This window comes from Galeopterus variegatus, unplaced genomic scaffold (genome assembly GCF_000696425.1).
Source record: "Galeopterus variegatus unplaced genomic scaffold, G_variegatus-3.0.2 Scaffold10, whole genome shotgun sequence".
Lineage (NCBI taxonomy): Eukaryota > Metazoa > Chordata > Mammalia > Dermoptera > Cynocephalidae > Galeopterus > Galeopterus variegatus.
Window position 1 is genome coordinate 134,992 of NW_007726121.1, and position 21,296 is coordinate 156,287.

Consider the following 21,296-nt stretch of genomic DNA (forward strand, 5'->3'; position numbering starts at 1 on the left):
ATCTTTCAGCACCAAGCCATGAGTTAAATTACTCCTGTGTGTAACACTGAAGAATGGTGTATGTATCATAGAATTGTGGCCAGATAAGACTAAGCCCGCTTACAAAATTGTATTTATATTACTTTATATTAATTACTTTCCTTTATCACCTCCAATTCTAAGGCTCTGAAGGAGAAAAATATTTTTTTCTCAGTTTATTTTTCCTTGATGAGCTGCTTTTGTCAATAGTAGTAAGAAAATAATAGATTTGAAGTGACCCATGTGATTTTCTGAGATCAGGTTAGTACAGCAACTCAGTTTAGTATCCCTATCATTCAGAATACTTGAAAGTTAGTTTTTTAATTCTTTTCTGATAAAATGAAAATATATTTTCCACTTGGCTCTGATAGGAGAGTCTGTTCACTTGGGATTTGTAGTATCTGAGTAAATTATTACTACCTTTGTAATTGTTGATAAGCTTTCCAGAATCTTCTGTAGAAAGTTATTTTCTCCCCATTTGGCACTTAATTGGAGGAAATAGCATGTCTTTTCAAATTACACATTTTATTTTTTAAAAAACGTTTATTGTCCCAGAGAATTCTGAAAATATTTTTGTTTTCATGTGGGTGAAAATGATTTAAATTTTAGTATCAGTGAATACTGTAGTCCTCCATAGGAATTAATTTTCTTGTATTGAAAACTTGATACCTTGACAGTAAATGAGATGAGAGTAATGGAGTGTTCTGTTTTTAAAGGCCATTGCTGGTGACTGAAATGATTTCGAGGATGGAGTGATCTTTTTGACTCATTCAGATTTATTTCATTTCTAGTTCCTTCAGACCCATAGCTTCATGATAAATTAGTCATGAGATGGTATTAATAAGAAGTAAACAGTAACTAAGGTAACAGAGGAAAGCAGTATCTTTCTTTTTCTATGGATAATCCTTTTTCTACATTTTGTCTATGCATAATCCCTTTTCTGTGGATATACTGAGAGTCATTTTATAGTAAAATCTTAATGATCAGGATTCTGTCTTAACATTGCTGTCTGGACTGTTTTGCTGAATACTCTCCCTTTATATGTTAATGATGAATGTCACAGTTTATTTATTTATTTTTAATCCTGCATAGTCTATCTGTTCTGCTGAGGTAAGATGGTGACACTTACTGAAATGGAGAACCTTGGAGGAAGAGCAGATTTAGGAGGGTGGTGTCACTAATTCCTTTTTGTATTGGTTATCTTTGAGAGACATGCAAGATAAATGAGTGGAATGTCAAGCAGGCAGTTGGATATATGGATCAGGAGCTCAGAAGAGTAGCCTCTGAGTAAATGTGAGTCATATCAATAAATTTGATGCCTGGGGAAAGAATGTGGAGATGAGAAGGTAACCCTAGTTCATTTCTTGAGGAGTTACAATATTTCAAGTATACTGAAAAAGAGCAAAGAAATTGGAGTAAGGGAAAATGACAGTATGGTATCACAGAAGCCAAAGACTCAAATGGGAGAGTGGTTACCTGTGACATGCTGCAGAGAGATCAGGTAAGATAAGGACTGATGGATCCATTAGCAAAATAGACTTGACTGGTGACTTTAGTTTTCATTCTTTGTAGAAGAAAGGTGCTAGTTGAATAAATAATGCTGAGTAGTTTACTTTTTAATAAGTTGATTTAAAAATTTTCATAGAGTAGAATTCGCTGTTTTTTATGTACAGTTCTGTGGTTAGACAAAGCATATAGTTGTGTAATCAGCACCACAATCAAGTAAAGAATAATTCCATTACTCCCCCACCCCCCACAATTCCCATGTGGTGACTCTTTATAGTCAATCCCTTCCCCTAGCCCTAAGCCCTGGCGTCCACTAATCTCTTATCCATCCCATATAGTTTTACTTTTTCCAGAAGTCATATAGATGGAGTCACACAGTATATATAAAGCCTTTTGAATCTAGCTTATTTCATTTACAGTAATATATTTGAGATTCATCTGTGTTGTTGAATATATTGATAGATTGTTCTTTTTTATTGCTGAGTGGTATTACTCTTTCTCCATCCCCCAATTGTTGGGAACCAGTGATCTGAATTCTTTCCCTATAGTTTTTGTTTTTTCAGAGTGTCATATACATAGAGCCATACAATATTTAGCCTTTTGAGTTTGGCTTCTTTCAGTTAGTGCAGTGTGTTTAAGATTCATTCATGTTGTTATGAGTATCAATACTTCTCTGCTTTTTATTGATGAGTGGTATTCTATTGTTTATTCACTCACCAGTTGAAGGACAGCTGGATTGTTTCCAATTTATGACATTTATGAATAAAACTGCTATAAGCAGTCATTTACAGATTTGTTTGTTAACATAAGTTTCCATGTATCTCAGATGGATGTTCTTTTAGTGTTTTCTGACCTCTGTGATTTCTCATGAGAAATCTGCAGTCATTCAATTTGATGTAGCCCTTTATGTAATGTTTCGCTTTTCTCTCACTCTTCACGAATTTTTTTTCCTATTTTTCTTTTGGTTTACAGTAGTTTAAGATGTGTCTTGGGGTGGCTTTCTCAATTTTATTCTGCTGGGGCTCACTGAGCTTCTTGAAACTAAATTTATGTCTTTCACCAAATTTGGAAAATTTTCAACCATTATTTCTTTTTTAAAAAATAGCTTTATTGAGATATAATTCACCCATTTAAAATGTACAATCCAATGTTTTTTATTATATTCATAAATATTTGCAGCCATTACCACAGTCAATTTTAGAACTTGTTTATTACACCAAAAAGGAACATTGTACCCTTTGGCCGTCACTTCCATCTTCCCATACTCCAGACCTAAGCAACCACTAATCTACTTTGTCTTTATAGATTTCCCTGTTTTCATCATTTCATATGAATGTAATTGCCATTATTTCTTTAAGTAATTTTTTCTATACCACTCTCTTTCTATTTTTTCATGGGATGTTAATGACGTGGATTTTAGACCTTCCACATGTCTCATGTCTCTGGGGCTCTGTTCCACATGTTTTTGAGGTTCTGTTCATTTGTTTTTAATCATTTTCATTCTTTTCTTCATATTGGATTATTTGTGTTGATCTTTTTTCAAATTTACTGTTTCCTTTGCCATCTCCATTCTTTTATTGAGCATATCCAGTATCTTTTAAAAAATTCATATATTATGATTTTCAGTTCTAGAATGATTTACATTTGGTTTTCTTTTATAGTTTTTATTTATCTGCTGAGAACTTTATATCATTCCATTCAGGCATGTTTATTTTTATCCAAAAGAGCATAGTTATAATAGCTGCTTTAAAGTCCTTGTCAGACATTTCAACATTGGAGTCATCCTGGAAGTGGTATCTGTTAATTATTATTATTTTTTTCTGTATGTTTGTTTCATATACCTAGTTAGGTTTAGACTCCCAAGTTCTGTCTTGCCCTCTCTGGATAATGGTTCCAATGTTATTTCAGTTTTCACAGCATTTGGGTTAGCATTCTGCATGTGCCACTCAGTGCATGTGCTAATTTATTTGTTAGTCTGAGACTTGTTGATATCACAGTTCAGTTACAAAAGCCTTTTTTATGCTTCCTTGGTTCTATTCTGCACACATGCAGTTTGCTGTTGAGACCAGGAGTTGTGTTTACTCATACACAGAATTAGGGGATCTCTTTCTCTAATTCTATCCTCTCTGATTTCTTCCACATTCACCAGTTCCCAGAGGCCCTTTATCCTGTTCCTCTGTCAAAATAGAATTTTCTCTCAGTCTTAACATTTTATGCTGTCACATAGCTTTGCACTATTTGGGCTGCCCTTGGGGTGAAGTGAAGAAGAGAGTGAAAAAAAAAATAACAGGGATTACCCCCCTCACACTTTTGTTATCATAGGGTCCTCTTTTCCTGCTTCCTCTGGCCAGAGAGGTAGGTTTTCTCTTGACAAGGTTTGTCTTGGAGTAGGACTGGGAGTCAAAAAGGAAATGTGGGGGGACAAAAAAGAAAATTTGTGTTCTAAAATCTTTTCCTGGTCTATCCAGAAAGTGTGATTTCTCTTGGAATTTTTGTTCACGTGCTGTGAGGCACCCTCCCACAAGAAATGCACTTACACGCCACTCGTGCAGAAAAGGGCAGTTTATTCACTCCAGCTGGCCAGCGTCCATCTCCCAAGGTGCAACCAATGAAGAGCAGCATTGGGCTTAGGTTTTGTAGGGTTTTTAAGGCAAAAATTACATCCTGATGGCACATGGGTTTGTCCAGGTGCACAAAGCAAGCCAGGGAGCTAGGTCACAGAGGCCAAGAGTGAGCTGTTCGAGCAACCAAGCATACAAGTTTTCATTATGTATGGTTCCTATTCCCGTGTAATAATTCACTGTATATGGCTCCTGTTTCTATGCAGTTGTTTTTTGTTTCTATGAGAAGGTCAGCGGTTTCTCATGCAGAAGGGGGGGAGGTAGTCTGCAGGTCAGATGGGGGCAAAATGGAGTTACTTAGGTTAAGCAAGCAATTCTACCAAAGCAGATAGCATATGTTATGAGGGTGTAGGGAGCTCTATTTCATTCCCAACTCCTCTTTAGGAAGGAATCAAATCATTGATTCATTGGTATTTAATTTGTTGTACTTAGTACGTAAGACAAGGAGTTTGACTGATTGTACTCGTTTTTGAATGTAGCTAGTGAGGTAGGAAATTCGGCAGGGTCCAATAGTCGTTAACTAAGGTGACCAGGAAAAAGATTTTTAAACCAATTTTTATTATTACTGTATGACTTTTTTCTTTCTTTAATGTATTTTCTGACTAATGCAAGGCTGTCTCTAATAACACCTGAATGGTTGATACAGAAACAGCAGGTTTTCCTAGAGCTGTATATAATCCACCTTGTTAGTCTGATTGTGTGGATTATATATGGGTGCACCTGCTGCTGTGCATTTAGAAAGGTCCAGCCTCTGTGTAGGACACAATGACCACAGCAAAGTTAACTTTTTACAACATTGTCAGATTGACCACTTGGTGTAAATCTTTTTATCAAAGCACTTTACATTTTAAAATTATTAGTTAATTTGAAAAACTCTCAATAAACTAGGAATAGAAAGCACCTTTCTTAATCTAATAAAGTGCATCTACAAAAAGCCCACAGCTAACATCATACTTAATGGTGAAAAACTTGGTGCTTTTCCCATAAACTGAGGAATAAGGCAAGCATGCCCATTTTTGTCATTTTTATGCAGCACTGTATGCTAGCCAGTCTGCTCATGACAAAGAAGGAAGTCCAGATTGGAAAGGAACAAGTAAAACTGTCTTTATCCATAGATGGTATGGTCCTGTGTGTAGAAAATACTGAGGAATCCATACAAAAAGCTACTAGAACTAAACATGTTTGGCAAGTTTGAGGACCTGAAATTAAAATAAAAAAAAGCAATTGTTCTTCTACATACTAGCAATGAACAGTCTGAAAATGAACTTAACAATTTCATTCACAGTAGCATTGAAGAGAATAAAGTGTTTAGGAACAAATTTAACAAAAGCATGCAAGACTTGTCTGTTGAAAACTACAAAATACTGCTAATAGAAATTAAAGACAATGTAAATAAATGCAGAGACTTTTCATGTTCATGGACTAGAAGACAGTATTGTTAAGATGTCATTCTTCCAAAATTGATTGATAGATTCAATGTAACCCCTCTCAAATTCCAGGAGGCCTTTTTGCAGAAATGACCAATTGCTTTTGTTGGTGGGTAGACCTCTCTGACCAAGGGGTGAATCTGGCATAGACTGAAGAAGGTTATGGTTAGTGATTTCAGCAAGTTTATCATCTCTGAGGTGGGGCAACAGAGAGGGTGTAATTCCTTGTATGTAGGGGGTACATTTAGCCATTAGTAGGGCAAAGGGAAGGAGGCTCACCCAGTTCTCGCCAGTCTCTAGTTTAATTTGGTAAGTGTTTCTTTTAAAGCCTGATTCATTCGTTCTACCTGTCCTGAACTTTGTGGCCTATAAATACAATGTAAATTCCAATTTATTTTTAATGTTTTAGCTAATAATTGGGAAATTTGGGCTGTGAAAGCCGGGACATTGTCAGACGCCGAGGTTACAGGTAGGCCAAATCTGGGGACAATTTCTCGTAACAATTTTTAGTGTTATCTGAGAGGTTTCAGTTTTGGTAGGAAAGGCTTCTGCCCATTTAGAAAAAGTGTCTATGAACACCAAAAGGTAGCAATACCCATATTGTCCAGGCTTTACCTCAGCGAAGTCAATTTCCCAGTGTTCGCCAGGGTTGGTTCCTTGCGTTCTGGTTCCAATGGGCAGCCTTGATTTTGGCCCTGGATTTACTTGTGAACAAATTTCATAGCTGATAACATTGTCTTTTGTTATTTTGTCAAGATCTTGGATGTAATAATATGTTTTTAAAAAGTTCAGTTAATTTTGTGGATCTAAGGTGTGTTCCTTGATATATCTGTTTAATCAGCAATCTGCCTAGAGCCTGTGGCAAATAAATCCTGTGGTCTGGCAAAATTTTCTAATTCATGGCATTGTTGGAGGCTTTTAAGATTTAGCATGTTTTACTTCTTTTTTTAGTATAATGGGGGGGTTGGTAGCAATTGAGGTGCCAGAACAACTATTAAAGAGTCAAATGGTCCCACTGGTTTTAATGTGGCCTCTTTGGCAGTCAAATCTGTAGCAGCATTGCCTTGGGTCTCAGATGAGTTATCTTTTTGGTGCCCCAGACAATGTATGATGGCCACTCTTTTTGGATACCATATGGCCTTAAGGAGGGCTAGTATTTTTTGCTTTATTTATTTATTTATTTATTTATTTTCTGATGTTAATAGTCCTCTCTGTTTGTATAAGGCCCCGTGAATATGGGCAGTGGCAAAAGCATATCTGTTGTCAGTATATATGTTAACAGTTTAATCTAGTCCATACTTTAAAGCCTGTGTTAGGGCTATGAGTTCAACCTTTTAAGCAGATGTTCTTTGATTTAAGGTTTGAGCCCAAATGACCCCATCTAAAGTTACTATGGCTGTCCTGGCATACCTGATTCCATTGGAGATGAATCTGCTTCCATCAGTGAACAGCATTTCATTAGGCTCTGTCCAGGGCATATCAGTCAGGTCCAGCCGGAGGCCTTGGAGAGTCTTGATTGTTTTGAGGCAGTCATGGACAGGCTTGGTTGGGTTGTCATCTGGGAGGAGGGCAGCTGAATTTAGAGCTGTGGTTTTTAGGGGCTGATCTAGAAGTAAAGCCCGATACTGGGTGAAGCAGGAGTTGGTAAGCCAATGTTCAGGTGCACTTTGTAAGAGAGTCTGTACAGAGTGAGGGGCCACTAAGCATATGTCTTGTTGGCCTCTTTTACCGTAAAGCAGTTGCCATTATGGCTTGGAGACAGGCTAGCAATCCTGTGGCTACACTGTTCAACTTCTTGGAGAGGTAGATGATAGGCCTCTTCCATGATCCCAGGGCTTGGGTGAGCACCCCCTTGGCAATGCCTCACATCTTGGTAACAAACAGGCTGAAGGGCTTCATCAAATAAGGTTCAAAGGCAAAGAGAGGTTGGCTTACTTCTGCCAGTGGGAGGCTGAAGAAAGCATCCTTAAGATCTAGCTTTTTGGTTTGTTTCTCTTCTGGACTATCTCTGTTGTTAAAGACCCTCTGGGCAATTTCAACCAGCTCAGATAACAATTTCCCTTTAAATCCCTCCTGTCTTTGAAGCGTTCTCCTAATGTCTGGGGCTGACTGGGTAACAAAGGCAATATTTATGACCCACCAGTTTTCTGGGGTCTCAGGGTCCACAGGAGTGTAGGTCCTGTAAGCCTCCATAAGGCATTCCAGGAAAGCGGCGGGGGTTTTGTTTGGTCCTTGAATAGTTTCACTTACTTTTGATAGGTTAGTGGGCTTCCGGGCTGCTGTGCGGAGTCCCCTAAGGAGGTTCTGGCAATACAGGTCGAGAGCCCCATTACTTTGGTCCGTGGTTGGGTCCTACCCATGTCTGTTAGAGGGGAACATGCATTTGAGGTGAACGGTGTCATCAGAGGGTCAGGCATCTTGACCAGTAACAGTTTTCAGGGCCTCCCTCTGGATCCACTTGCGTTCTTCTGATGTGAAGAGAGTCTGTAGGAGCTGCTGACAATCATCCCATGTAGGCTGGTGGGTAAAGAAAGCGTCTCCAGGAGGGAGATGAGACCTTGAGATTTTTCTGAGAAAGAAGGATCTTGATTTTTCCAATTGTAAACCATGAAGTTCCGGGAGGCAAGGGAGCCTGTTGGAGCGAGAGGGGGGGTTGGAGGAAGGCAGGGAGACGCAGTGCCTCTCCGAGTACACAGAGGGGAAGATCAGGTCGGGGACTGAGAGGGGGGATTGGAGGAATGTCAGGGAGAGGCAGTGCCGCTCCAAGTATGGGAATCAGGCAAAGAAAGTCCATAAATACACCCATAGTTCTGGTCAACTGGTTTTTAACAAAGTTGCCAGAGCAATTCTTTAATGTTGACTCTGACAACTGTTGCACTATGGAGTTAATAAGGCTATGTATTTATTTTAAAGTAATGAACAGAGTATGCTTTCTTAGCTGCCTAATTCATATTTTTCTGAGGTGTTTTGTCAGTTAATGCTTTCATCCAACTTAAAAGTAATGATTTTCCCATTTTCTCCATGAGTGGAAAGAATGCAAACAAACCTGTGTTTAAATAAGGTCAGCATGACATAAAGTAACAAACGACATTCTGGCACTAATCTAGCAGTCCTACAACAGTTTTTCAAATACTTTTCTTTGGTTACAGTATATTCAGAGTTTAAATCACTGCTCTTATGAACTACTGCTGTTTAACTTATCAACTTCTCCCAAATTTTTAAATCTTCTCCAGTGAAGGGAGAAGAAATTATTAAAGGAAATACTCTTAGCTTATTTTCAATTTTTAAAGCCACCTTGGGTCTTCAAAGGCATCAGAGAGTACGGGAGGCGTTAGGGTGGGGGAGGCGATCTTCTTCAGAGAAGCTGGAAGAGAAAGCTTAGTTAAAAGCACAGATGGTGTTCTATTTCCATTCATCTTGGGGCATTTTTTTAAGGCACCTTTTTAGTCATGATGGCTCGTCAGAGATTATATCAATCCAAACCTGTATGTAAGGGGGTTGTCCCATAGACTTGTTTGGAGGATTTTTGTCCCATATGTTATGTAAGACCACAGTTAATGACACACAAAAACACACAACTGGCAACACACAAAAGACAGACAAGTGGCCACGTCCAAAATTACTCTAAGATATCCACAGACACAACAATCACAATGACAAAGATGAACAAGAAACATGGAAACACAATTCCTATTGACTTGAAAGTCCCAGATTCAAAACCAAATTACCACTGGGCCCAGCCACGTTTCGGGGGCCCAAGGAGTTAGGGGAGTTAATGCTGCATCCAGCCTCCCACTAAGTCCAACCATTGGTGCACCGTCCCTTACTGAGATCTCACCTATCTGAGGAGAGAATAAAGTGCCCTGTCTGCCTCCAGGGAAAAGAAGAGGAACAGCTTCTCTATCTTCTCCTAGAAGATGAGTGCAGGGAGGGATATACTCATGAGAGAAATGATATTGCTGGGTCCTCCAAAATGTTGTGAGGCATCCTCCCACAAGCAACACACTTACATGCCACTTGTGCAGAAAAGGGCAGTTTATTCACTCCAGCTGACCAGCGTCCATCTCCCAAGGTACAACCAGGGAAGAGCAGCATTGGGCTTAGGTCTTGTAGGGTTTTTAAAGGCAAAAACTACATCCCAATGGCACACAGGTTTGTTCATGTGCATAAAGCAAGCCAGGGAGCTAGGTCACAGAGGCCAAGAACGAGCCGTTCCAACAACCAAGCATACAAGTTTTCATTGTGTATGGTTCCTATTCCCATGTAATAATTCAATGTGTGTGGCTCCTGTTTCTATGCAATTGTTTTTTTGTTTCTATGAGAAGGTCAGTGGTTTCTCATGCAGAAGGGGGGGGGTAGTCTGCAGGTCAGATGGGGGCAAAATGGAGTTACTTAGGTTAAGCAAGCAATTCTACTGAAGCAGATAACATACGTTATGAGGGTGTAGGGAGCTCTATTTCACGTTTACTGTGAAGTTACATGACTCAGTCTCTCCTCCGTTCAAATTCAGTAGATAAAGGTGAAAAATAAGCCCAGGGAACTCATCAGAACTATTTTTCAGATTTTGATTTTCCTCCCTAATATATTTGTTATTGTTAGTTTTTGTAGTCTACAGGTAGTTTCTTTTCTTTTCTTTTCTTTTTTTTCATGGCTGGCCAGTAACAGGGATCAAACCAAATGCTAGACCTTGGTGTTATAACACTGTCCTCTACCCAACTGTAAAACAGACTCATTACACCATTGTTTTTTGGTAGTGTTAAGACAGTACAAGTACTTTTATTTTATTTTATCTTATCTTATTTTATTTTATTTTATTGTGGTGGCTGACCAGTACAGGAATCGAACCTTAGACCTTGCTTGCTGTTATAATGCCATGCTCTAACCAACTGTAAAACAGACTAACTACATCATTGTTTTGTGGTAGCATAAGACAGTACAAGTACTTTTATTTTATTTTATTTTTTTATTTTATCATTTTATTTTATTTTATTTTATTTTGATGGCTGGCCAGTACAGGGATCAAACCCTGGACCTTGGTGTTATCAGCACCATCCTCTAACCAAGTGAGTTGACCAGGCAGCAGTTTCTTTTTGTATTTTGCCTGGGTTTTTAGTTTATAATCAAGGGAGACATAGGCTTAGTGATCTTATTCCATCTTGGTTGTCACCAGAAGCTCAATTTAATCTTTTTTTTCCTTTTTTTTTTTTTTCACCTTTCTGTGGTCGTTTACAAATGTGCAGTGGTAAAATTCTGTTTTTTTCTCTAGGCCATCTTGCTGCTGCTTTTCAAACATTTTAGATCAATGGTTTGCAGACTTTTTCTGTAAAGAGCAAAATTAGTAAATATTTTAGGCTTTGCAGACAAAGGGTCTTTGTCAAAACTAATCAACTCTGCTGTTATAGTGTGAAAGCAGCCATAGGTAATATGGAAACAAATCAGTGTGGATGTGTTCCAGTAAAATTTTATACAGAATCAAGTAGCAGACCAGATTTGACCCTTCAGTCATAATTTGTAGACCCTTGATCTAAGTCCTCTACATTTACTTTTTCTTGAAGTAGTGGGTGAAGAGTAAGTACTATTACCCACTGAGCTTTGTATGTTGACATAATTTTGTTTCCATGGCCACTTATATCTCTCTCCTATAGTTTAGTTTTCCTTCTTTGTAGTATCTCACGAAGTTTAATTGAACTGAATGAAAGGAGAGGAATTCACAACAGTGCACTTATGAAAAACTCTTCCCATACTAATTTGCTTTGAATATATTCCCATGGTAGATTTTTTCTGTGACCTTTTTTTTTTCTGTCACAAATATTTGGTTGGAGATAATCTTAAAGAAAATACATAGGTCATATACTTAGTATATGGTCATTTGTCATTGCAAAACTAGATAATATAAAATGAAATATTAAAGCTCTGGAAATCAGGGATTCCCAAGGATAACCTGGGAACCATATTAATAGTGTTTTTTTTTTTTTTTTCTAAATATCTTCTATGTGTCCTTTGGCCTTTTGTTTTTCAGTAAATGTAGATCTTGTTAGCTTGTGAAAGGAAATAAATGCCTAGGGTTTTATTTTTCTTAGTTTTTACTCTTGTTTTAATACTACTGAACTTCAATTTTTGATCAATGTTTTTCAGGTAAATGGTCTTAAAATGGTTGATGAGCCAATGGAAGAGGGAGAAACATATTCTTGCCATGTAAGTACTCATGTTGATTAATTAAGCTAAATTTTTAGCATATAAAGAAAGAATAATGGAAAAGGACAAAAGCTTCTGTCAGTTAAAGAAACTTACTCAGGTAAGTTGGTAATAAGAAAATGCAATTGTTAATAAATCAACTGCAATTAAAAATGTGGCAGGTTTTTCTGTGAGAAATTCTTAGGCATGAAGTTTTTTTTTTTTTTTTAAGAGCTTTATTGAGATACAAGTTATAACCCATAAAATTCACCCATTTTAAGTGTAATGGATGAAATCTTGCCAGTATATGAGTAACTGGGTTACTTAAATATAGAATCCTCTGAGATCAAACTTAGAAATATTGAAGTAAAGGGATAACCCAAAATCATTTAAAATCTATTTCCTGGCTTTTAGAAAGGATTACATCTAAATTATTTCAGAAGTTTCTAACTAGTTTTAAAGACTGCTTAGCCATTAGGCCATTCTATGCAAGGGCTATATACTAGATTCTCATTTTACATGATCTAGTTTTATAGAAGAGTGTTCTTAAGATTTTAGGGAGGGTCTGACTAATGTAGGCCTCTCCATGTATGTTGTTATTTTATTGTTGTCATTTATATAGATATTTTCATAGAGTTATAATTTTTTTTAAGCTGGAAGGAGATGCAGACAGCATATTTTATAATACCTCCATTATGTAGATTAGTCTACTGATACCTGGAGAGGCTGTGATTTATACTAGGTGGTAAAACCAGCAAGTAGCAGAATCAAGACTTATGACACGGTGTGCCTCCTATTAGATTGGCTATGTATTGTGTAGACCCAAAGAAGCTGAAAATAAGAACACTATCCTTTTCTTATTTAGTTGTGATAAAATCAACCATGATGTCTTCCCCCCCACCATGAAACTTGTTCATAAGTGGATTCATCTCAGATTGAAACTAGCACAGGAATTTAAATTGGTTTTGTCCAAGACTCTCCTTTGAAATGTTCCATGTAACTATCTCTGCAGATAGTGATCATGTAAGGACACTATCAGTTCCGACTGACAAGATGAAAAATACAATGTTATCATTTTAGCTTTTGCAATTTACTTAATAACATTTTAATTGTGAGTATAATGTAAACTTCTATCTAAATCATCTAAAGATTTATCTGCAAATCATATAGACTAAGAGACATAGTAACATTTATGTTGCTAGTTTGTAAAAGTTAAGGCATATAAGTATCTACAAAAGGCAGTGGAGAATTTAGCATTAATAAATTAACAAGGAAGCACTATGCCCCTCACCACAGGAGAAAGGAAGAAAGTGTGTGTGTGTGCATGTGCATATGTATGTATATGTATACTTGTGGCCAACATAAAGTCACAGACATATACATAGGGTGATTCTCAAATATTTACCTTTCTAATTTTAATAGAAGTTGTGTCAGGAGGTATGGTTTTTAGTGGAAAGAAAGTAAAAAATACAATGCTAGATGCCAATATGATTTGCCTCATGCAGTCAACTTCAGTGGCTAGAAGGTGGAGTCTGGAGTTTTGGGGTATAAGGGACCTAGAGTCATTTCTAGGGATTTGATTTAGTATGCATCCTGAGTTATCTGGACTTAAAACCATGTGCTTTGGTGTGTGATGGTTAAATAATACCCAATTTGTCTTAGTAAAACTAAATGGGTGATAAGAAACACTAACTGTGTAAATTTGTCCTTTTTTACATGTTTTCATAGGAATTTTTTGGTTATGATTGCCCATTGCAATGTGATGCTGGCAGCTTTGTTTTTTTTTTTTTTGGTGGTAAATTTTTTATTTTGTTTTAAAATAATGTAGGATTATAGACTGCTCTATGATGCATAGATTCTTTTTATTTTAAGTTTTTTTTTATAATTAGCATATTCATTTTACAAATTGTGATATTTCTTTATGCCCTTTGCCCGACCTATCACTTCCCAAAACCCCTCTCTCTGCCCCCCCCCCATCTCTAGCATCCTTAGGTTTGTTCTCTCCTGAAACTTCAACTTATTGTTGTGGTCTTTTCTTTCTTTCTTTCCTTCATTCCTTCCTTCCCTCCTTCCCTCCTTCAATCCATTCCTTCAGATTCTTTAAACAGCATTCTTTAAATTTGAACCTTAGGTTTTTCCTGTGTGGCTTGATGTTGTTTTGTGATTGACTAATTTACTCAACCAGTCTACTATATCTCAATTATTGTTGCTTTAGACTTTCATGGTCATTTGATCTTTTTTCTTCAGTAAAAACAAACAAATAAATCCTTCTCACACTCCACATGTATCTACCATATGACCAACAAAATTGAATTATAGTCAGTATGATTTTAATATGTCTAGATTTATCATGAGGCATTATTCCAGTTTTCAAGACATCCTTCACATTTGATAAGGATTAAGTAATAGATCACTGATAAAAAATATCTGATATCATTTTTTTTTCCTTTTTGTCTTTTTTACTGACCAGTAACAGGATCGCAACCCTCGGTGTTGCGCCCGTACCGGGGACCGGCAACGGGATCGCAACCCTTGGTGTTGCGCCTGCACCGCGCTCAGCCAGTGAGCGGGAACTGGTCTCCACATGGGATCCGAATCCTCGGAGGGAGCGCTGTAGTGCTCCCAGGCGGCGCACTCTCCAGTGCGCCACCGGGCTGGCCCTGATATCACTTTTCACCACCCAATCCTCTGCTGCTTCCAGCAATATCAGAATTAGAAGAGTACGTTATGATTCTTCTCCTTTAGTAGATGGCTGACATGAGTTAATTTCTTACATGTTGTCAAGATAATCAGGTTTCTTATATTTAGTAGTTTATGATCTCTTTATATCTGCCTTTAAAGCTTGTGTGGAATATTTGTTATTTTCTGAAATAAAGTACATATTTTAGTGCTACCAATATCTTAGGAATTTCAAAGAAGATTCAGTTAACAATTAGATTCTTTGTTGATTCCATTAGCGCAAGGTCAGCAACATATTTAGTCTGTAAGTTGATTACATCTTTGTTACCCAGAAACGTAAATGTTACGTTTAACTGAAAATGTACACTCAAAAAGAACAAACTGATGTCCTGATATTTTTAAGCCCTAAATTTCTAATTTTAAAAACTTTCATTGACATATGTCTCTTACAAGAATTCTTTAGAAACTCTTTCACAAGTGCTTTTTACTTAGTTAAACTCTTGTGGAGCCATAGAAGGGTGTATTTCAAGCTAAGGATGCCTGCTTCCTGTATAGTGGATTTTTCTTTCCTCTATTTGTCTTTCTATTCTGGTGGACATTCAGGCTTGCTGTGTTTCAGTTATTCTTTTCTCTTGCAATTCTGATGTTTATTTCTTTCTGCTCATTTACCTTCTTTTAAAAAAATTGGAACCCTTGTACTACAGATATGTAAAACTCCCAGATGGACAATTATTGTTCACCTAAAAATTGTTGGACAGTCACTATAAGATGGAGTTTATGCTGCATCATGAGGTATGCAAAGATAAATAGAATAAGATCAGTAACTTCAATTTTTACTGATGTTTTGTGGTTTTCAAAGTTCTCAGTTGAGCCTCATAACTGAGATTTGAAATGGATAGAACAGGTATTATTACCATTTTATAGATGAGGGAACTAAGGAGCTGACCCCAGTAAACAGAATAAAACAACCCAAGTGGGAACTAGTTTGCCACCCTTCTGTGGTTTTCCATCATCAGTACAGAAGTTTGCAAACCTAAGTACTCTGCAGTTACCTTCTAGTGTGTACATCACTTTGATGTATCTGTTTCACCCTAGTGGCACTTTGACATTTGTGTTATTATTACTGTTAGCCTTCTTTCAAAGTATGCTGATATTGGCTTGGTTTTCAATGACCCTGGATTATTCACTGCATGAGAAGGGTATATCAAGCTGTTCTTACAGGTTTCTACATACACATGTTTCAACAAATTCACAACTAAGTGCTTCTTAGAATTTCATTTTGATCTGTTAACCAAACTGACCTATCTACCCTACATGAATAAAGCAAATGTTTGAACAGATGGATGTTGCATTATTACATAAAACTCGACAAATTTAGGCTTCAAAAATCCCTCTTGTTCTGTTTTGACTTGTTTTCTGGAGGTTAGTTCCACAGTCCTGTTGAACTGTTGTAATAGAGTTACAGTATATTGCTAATAGATTGTCATAAGCACTTTCTTTTTCTCTCTTTAACAGGTTATTCCTCTCTTCTAAACAAATCAGCTGTTAAATGAATGGAGCAGTAGTGTATGTGACAGTTAGTTTTGTACTTTATCAGTATGTTTTTCCACTGTTACAGCAATATTGGCCCCCTTGATTAAAAAGGTGATCACAGATTATAGAGGTCAGAGCATACTATTTTGGTTGTGGTTGAGCTTTCATAGTTTTTCCGTATATCAACAATTACTTTGGGTTTGAAGACGACGACAACAACACCAACTAACTTATAGTCATCCTTGCTTCAGATTTGTCATTTGTTGTGGAAAGAACAGTGGTCCGTACTTGAAAGTTATTAAATCTTTATTTTAGAGTAGCAACTTTCTTTTCACAGATTAACTAAGATTAGGCACCATGAATAAGTTTGCTAGAACTACCTTAATAAAGTACCACAGACTGGGGTGGCTTAAACAACAGAAATTTATTTTCTCACAATTCTAAAATCTGTAAGTCTGAGATCATGGCATTGGCAGGGTTGGTTTTTCTGAGGCCTCTCTCCTTAGCTTGTAGATGGTTCTTTTCTCCTTGTGCCTTTACATAATCTTCCTTCTATGTATGTGTCTTAATTTACTCTTCTTGTAAGGGTACCAGTCATATTGGATTATGGCCCACCCATGTGGCCTCATTTTATCTTAATTATCTTTTTAAAGGCCCTGTCCCCAAATACAGTCATATTCTGAGATCTGGGGGTTAGGATTTTAATATATTGATTTTTAAGGGACATGATTTAGCCCATAGCACACTTGCATCTTTTTGTTTCTTTAAAGGATATGATATTTCGGACAAAATTCTCTATCCTCAAGTATACATTTTATTGCTGTATCCCCAGTGTCTGAATATGTGCTTAATGAATGTTGTTGATCTGTTGAGTGAGTGAATAATTAAAAAGAGAGTGTATATGTGGAAAATAAGGCTATATATCAGGCAACTTTATTATACCAGGACAGGAAAGTTTTTTCTAGGATGATTTACTCTTAGGAAAAACCAAATGAATCACTAGTAAGTACATTGACACATTATTTTGAGCTAGATTGCTGCTACTCTCAAGCTTTTAGAATGGTGCAGAACTTGAAGAAAGTGAGGTGGAGGGAGGAGGGAGGGTTCCAGATGACAGAAAAAGAACACCATAATAGTTAACACCAACAAACATAGCCTTGGGAAGGCTGAAAAACGTTAGACAATAGACAAGAATGGATCAGGGAGCAGATGAAATAAAGATGACCAGTAATGGAAATGGTGACACAGGAGGGTATCAGATACTTTGATGGTAAAACAGAGCTAGTGGCATACAAATGATAAAACACCTCTGAATAAGTAGCTGTGTGCATGCATATATGTACAGGTGTGTATATATTTGTGTGTTTATCTTTATAATTATATCTATAAGTCTTAGAAGCACCAAAATAGTGGTTTTCAATCCTGGCAATGTATCAGAATCATCTGGAGAGGTTTTAAAAAATACACATGCCTGAGCCCCACCCTAGTTCTACTAAACATAATCTCTGAGGGACCCGAACAAGTGCATTAAATAAATATTTCTTCTACAGGTGTTTCTTATGTGCAGCTAAGGGCATTGTAAACTACTGTCTACTTAAAGGCAAACCAGCCATAATTTAATTATATACGTAGTTGTTTGCTTAGGAACGTATGTATGTTTTCAAAAAGGCTGATGACAAAGCATTAGTTAATATCAGCATTTAAAAAAAAAAAATACAGATTCTGGGGTCATTATGCCCTTTATTTGTGTCAAGTACAACACAGTGTATGTAATAAAAATACTGATCGTGAATAATCTGGAAAAAAGTTTGTATTCCTCATACTCAAAGGAAAAAGTGCTAATTTTATTAAATTTAGAAATGCTATCACAAAGTTTGTTATATTCAAAATTGACACAATTCCTTTGGCCAGGTTGAATCTCCTATTTCCCTTTTCCTTTATATATTTAAAAAATCAATTCTGGTCATATATTTTTCTGGTTTTTAAAAGGTATTTAAAAATATTTTTGAAGCTTCTTATTGTTTAATTTTACCTTTAAATCTTTTATTTTATTGCATATAAGGTGTACAATGTGATACTTTGATATATGTAGTGAAACGATTACTGTAGTCAAGCTAATTAACATATCCATCATCTCACATAGTTACCCTTTTTTTCTTGTGACAAGAGCTATCTTTATGTTTTGCTTCTTTTTCTTTTTAAAATATTGAGAGGATTTGATGGAGTTTGGATGTGTTGTCCCCTCCAAAACTCATGCAGAAATTTGATCTGCAGTGTGGCAGTGTTGGAAACTGATTGAGTCATGGGGCGGATCCCTCATGAATGGATTAATGCTCTCCCTGGGTGAGGGGGGATTAATGAGTGAGTTCTCACTCTGTAGAATATAAGCTTCATGACATCAAGGAACTTCCCTACCTTTTTACCCTGGCATCTTGCACAATGTCTGCCTCAAACTTACTTAGTTAATATTGTAGAATGCATTATTGAATGAAAGAAGGTTTGGAGCTCTCTCTCTCTCTCTCTCTCGCATCCTCTCTCTTGCTTCTTCTCACCATGTGATCTGCTTGTACCCGCCGGCTGCCTGCCGCTTTCCACCATGAGTAGAAGCAGCCTGAGGCCCATGTCACATGCAGCTGTCCCAGAATCGTAAGCCAAATAAACCTCTTTTCCTTACACATTACCCAGTTTCAGGTATTTCTGTTATAGCAACACAAAACGGACTAAAACAGGATTTCTTTGGCTTTCTGCTACTGTAAGATCAAACAGCTATTGTGCTAAGCATTAGGAATACAGAGATGAATTTGGTAATATTTGCATTCAAGATGCTTGCAGTCCAATGGGAAAGAAAGACAAGATACTTAAGTTGTTAGGACACTGTAACAATATTATATGGTGACTGTTTACTGGGAAAAGTAGTCTTTCTCATCTAGTAAAATTTTCGTGTTAGGAGCTTTTTATTAAATTAAATTAAATTAATTAATTAATTAATTAATTATTTTGTCCTTTTTGAGACCAGCCGCACTGCGCTCAGCCAGTGAGCGCTGTGAGTGCACTGGTCATCCCTATAGAGGATCCGAACCCACAGCAGGAGCGCTACTGCGCTCCCAGCGCCGCACTCTCCCAAGTGCGCCATGGGCTCAGCCCGTTAGGAGCTTTTTAGGATACTGCTGCTGAAAGTTGAAAGGTGTATCACAGTTTTAAAGGATGGACCTGTGGGGATTTTAATAAGAGAAAAAGGGGCATTGAACAAACATTTTCATTTGGAAGATTTTCTTAGGTTTGGTGAAACTAGCTGGGGTACAGTTGTTTCCTACTCTGAACACTTTTTAAAAAACTGATGTCATTATGATCAGTGCTTGTAATGATGATCCTGAACATGCCAGGGACCTGAATTGCCTTCTTAACCATAAAAATAGTGTACTGTGTTCTGGAGGGGACCGTAGACACGCATTTAACAAAACCCCTTTGTCATGTGAGAAAACCGAAGTAGAGAGTGGTTTATAATTTGGCCAAGGCTGCTTAGTTTATACATGGCATTGTGAAGAGCAAAACAAAGTCTACTGACTGTTCTTCTAGTGTTCTTTCCACTGGAGAAAACTTCCAAAAAGTATGTTTTTGTTATGTTCCATGCTTTGAAGACCAGTATATATTCCTAGTATGTCGCAAAAACTCAGTTAACCATAATATTGAGTAGTTTGTGTGTGTGTGTATGTTTGTATGTATGTATGTATATATAGCTCTTTATTACAGAGGTCTTATTTATCGTTTGTATGTCACTCGGTCTTTTTTACCATCAAAGTATCTGATACCCTCCTGTGTCACCATTTCCTATATTGATCTTTCTTATTTCATTTGCTCCCCACCCCATTCTTGTCTATTGTGTAACATTTCTTGGCCTTCCAAAGGCTATGTTTATTGATGTTTACAATTACAATCTTCTATTTTTGTCATCTGGAACCCTCCCTCCTCCTTCCACCTCACTTTCTTCAGGTTCTGCACCATTCCAAAAGCTTGAGGGTAGCAGCAATCTATCTTGAAATAAGCTGGTAATGTACTTATCAACCCATTTGTTTTTTTCCTAAGAGTAAATCTGTTGTTGCTTTTGGTATACAAAAATTATATTGCAATTGTATGTACAAATGAAACATACTTTAATGTAATCCCACAATGTCACATTAAATCATATGTTTGTATTTAAAATTTATTTATGTATTTATTATCTTTTTGAGAGGATTTTATTTTTTTATACTTCTGAATTTATTTTTATTTTTCTAATTTTAAATTTTTTTTCATTTTGTAAATATAACAAGGATATGCACATTTATTTGTTCAGATAACAAATTCATACACTAAATAACAGATGAATAACAAAATACTCTGTTAGAAAGTAGGGCTTCAAATTTTCACAAAAACATTAAAATTTACTTATATCATTTTACGCTGTCTACAATTATTTGAAATAGCTCTCTAAAGTTTTCTAAAAGCATGCAAATATCAAATTAATTTCCTTTTTAAAATTTTTAAGTTTTCAATATGCATTGTAGTTGATTTTTGTGACACTTTACCCATTCCTTTTCCTCCCTCCCTCTCTCCCCTCCCCCTGCACATCATGTCTGTTCACTTGTCTTAACAAGTTCAAGGAATTATGATTGTTGTGTCTTCTTCCCTCCCCACCCTTTACTTGTTTGTGTTTATTATTTATTTATTTATTTTTAGCTTGACAAATAAGTGAGAACTTGAGGTATTTCTCTTTCTGTGCCTGACTTGTGTCACTTAATATAATTTTCTCTAAGTCCATCCATGTTGTTGCGAATGGTAGTACTTCATTTTTTTATAGCAGAGTAGTATTCCATTGTGTAGATAGACCACAGTTTCCTTATCCACTCATCTGATGATGGACATCTGGGCTGGTTCCAGCTCTTGGCTATTGTAAATAGTGCTGCAGTAAACATGGGAGTAGAGGTACCCCATCAGCATGATGATTTCCATTCCTTTGGGTATATTCCCAGCAGTGAAATAGCTAGGTCATATGTTAGATAAACCTGTAATTGTTTGAGGAACATCCATACCATTTTCCATAAAGGCTGCATCATTTTGCAGTCCCCCAACAGTATATGAGATTTCCTTTTTCTCTGCAACCTCTCCAGCACTTATCATTCTCAGTCTTTTGGATATTAGCCATCCTAACTAGAGTGAGATGGCATATAAAAGTGGTTTTGATTTGCATTTCCCAAATGCTGAGTGATGTTGAGATTTTTTCATGTTTCTGTTGGACATTCATATACCTTCCTTTGAGAAATGCCTTTTCAGCTCCTTTGCCCATTTTTTTAATTGGGTT

General features: G+C 36.8%; 1 protein-coding gene across 2 annotated transcripts in view; it reads left to right on the forward strand.

The window, feature by feature from the left end:
* The window catches only part of RPS6KA6 (ribosomal protein S6 kinase, 90kDa, polypeptide 6), a 154,761-nt gene that overhangs the window by 21,400 nt on the left and 112,065 nt on the right, over nt 1-21,296 (forward strand). The window contains exon 2 of one of the 2 annotated variants that reach the window (XM_008585631.1): nt 11,708-11,767. In XM_008585631.1, the coding sequence (XP_008583853.1) occupies nt 11,708-11,767 (60 nt within the window). Of the gene's footprint in view, nt 1-11,707; nt 11,768-21,296 lie in introns of those variants that run through there. The other variant, XM_008585690.1, reaches the window with a different exon arrangement.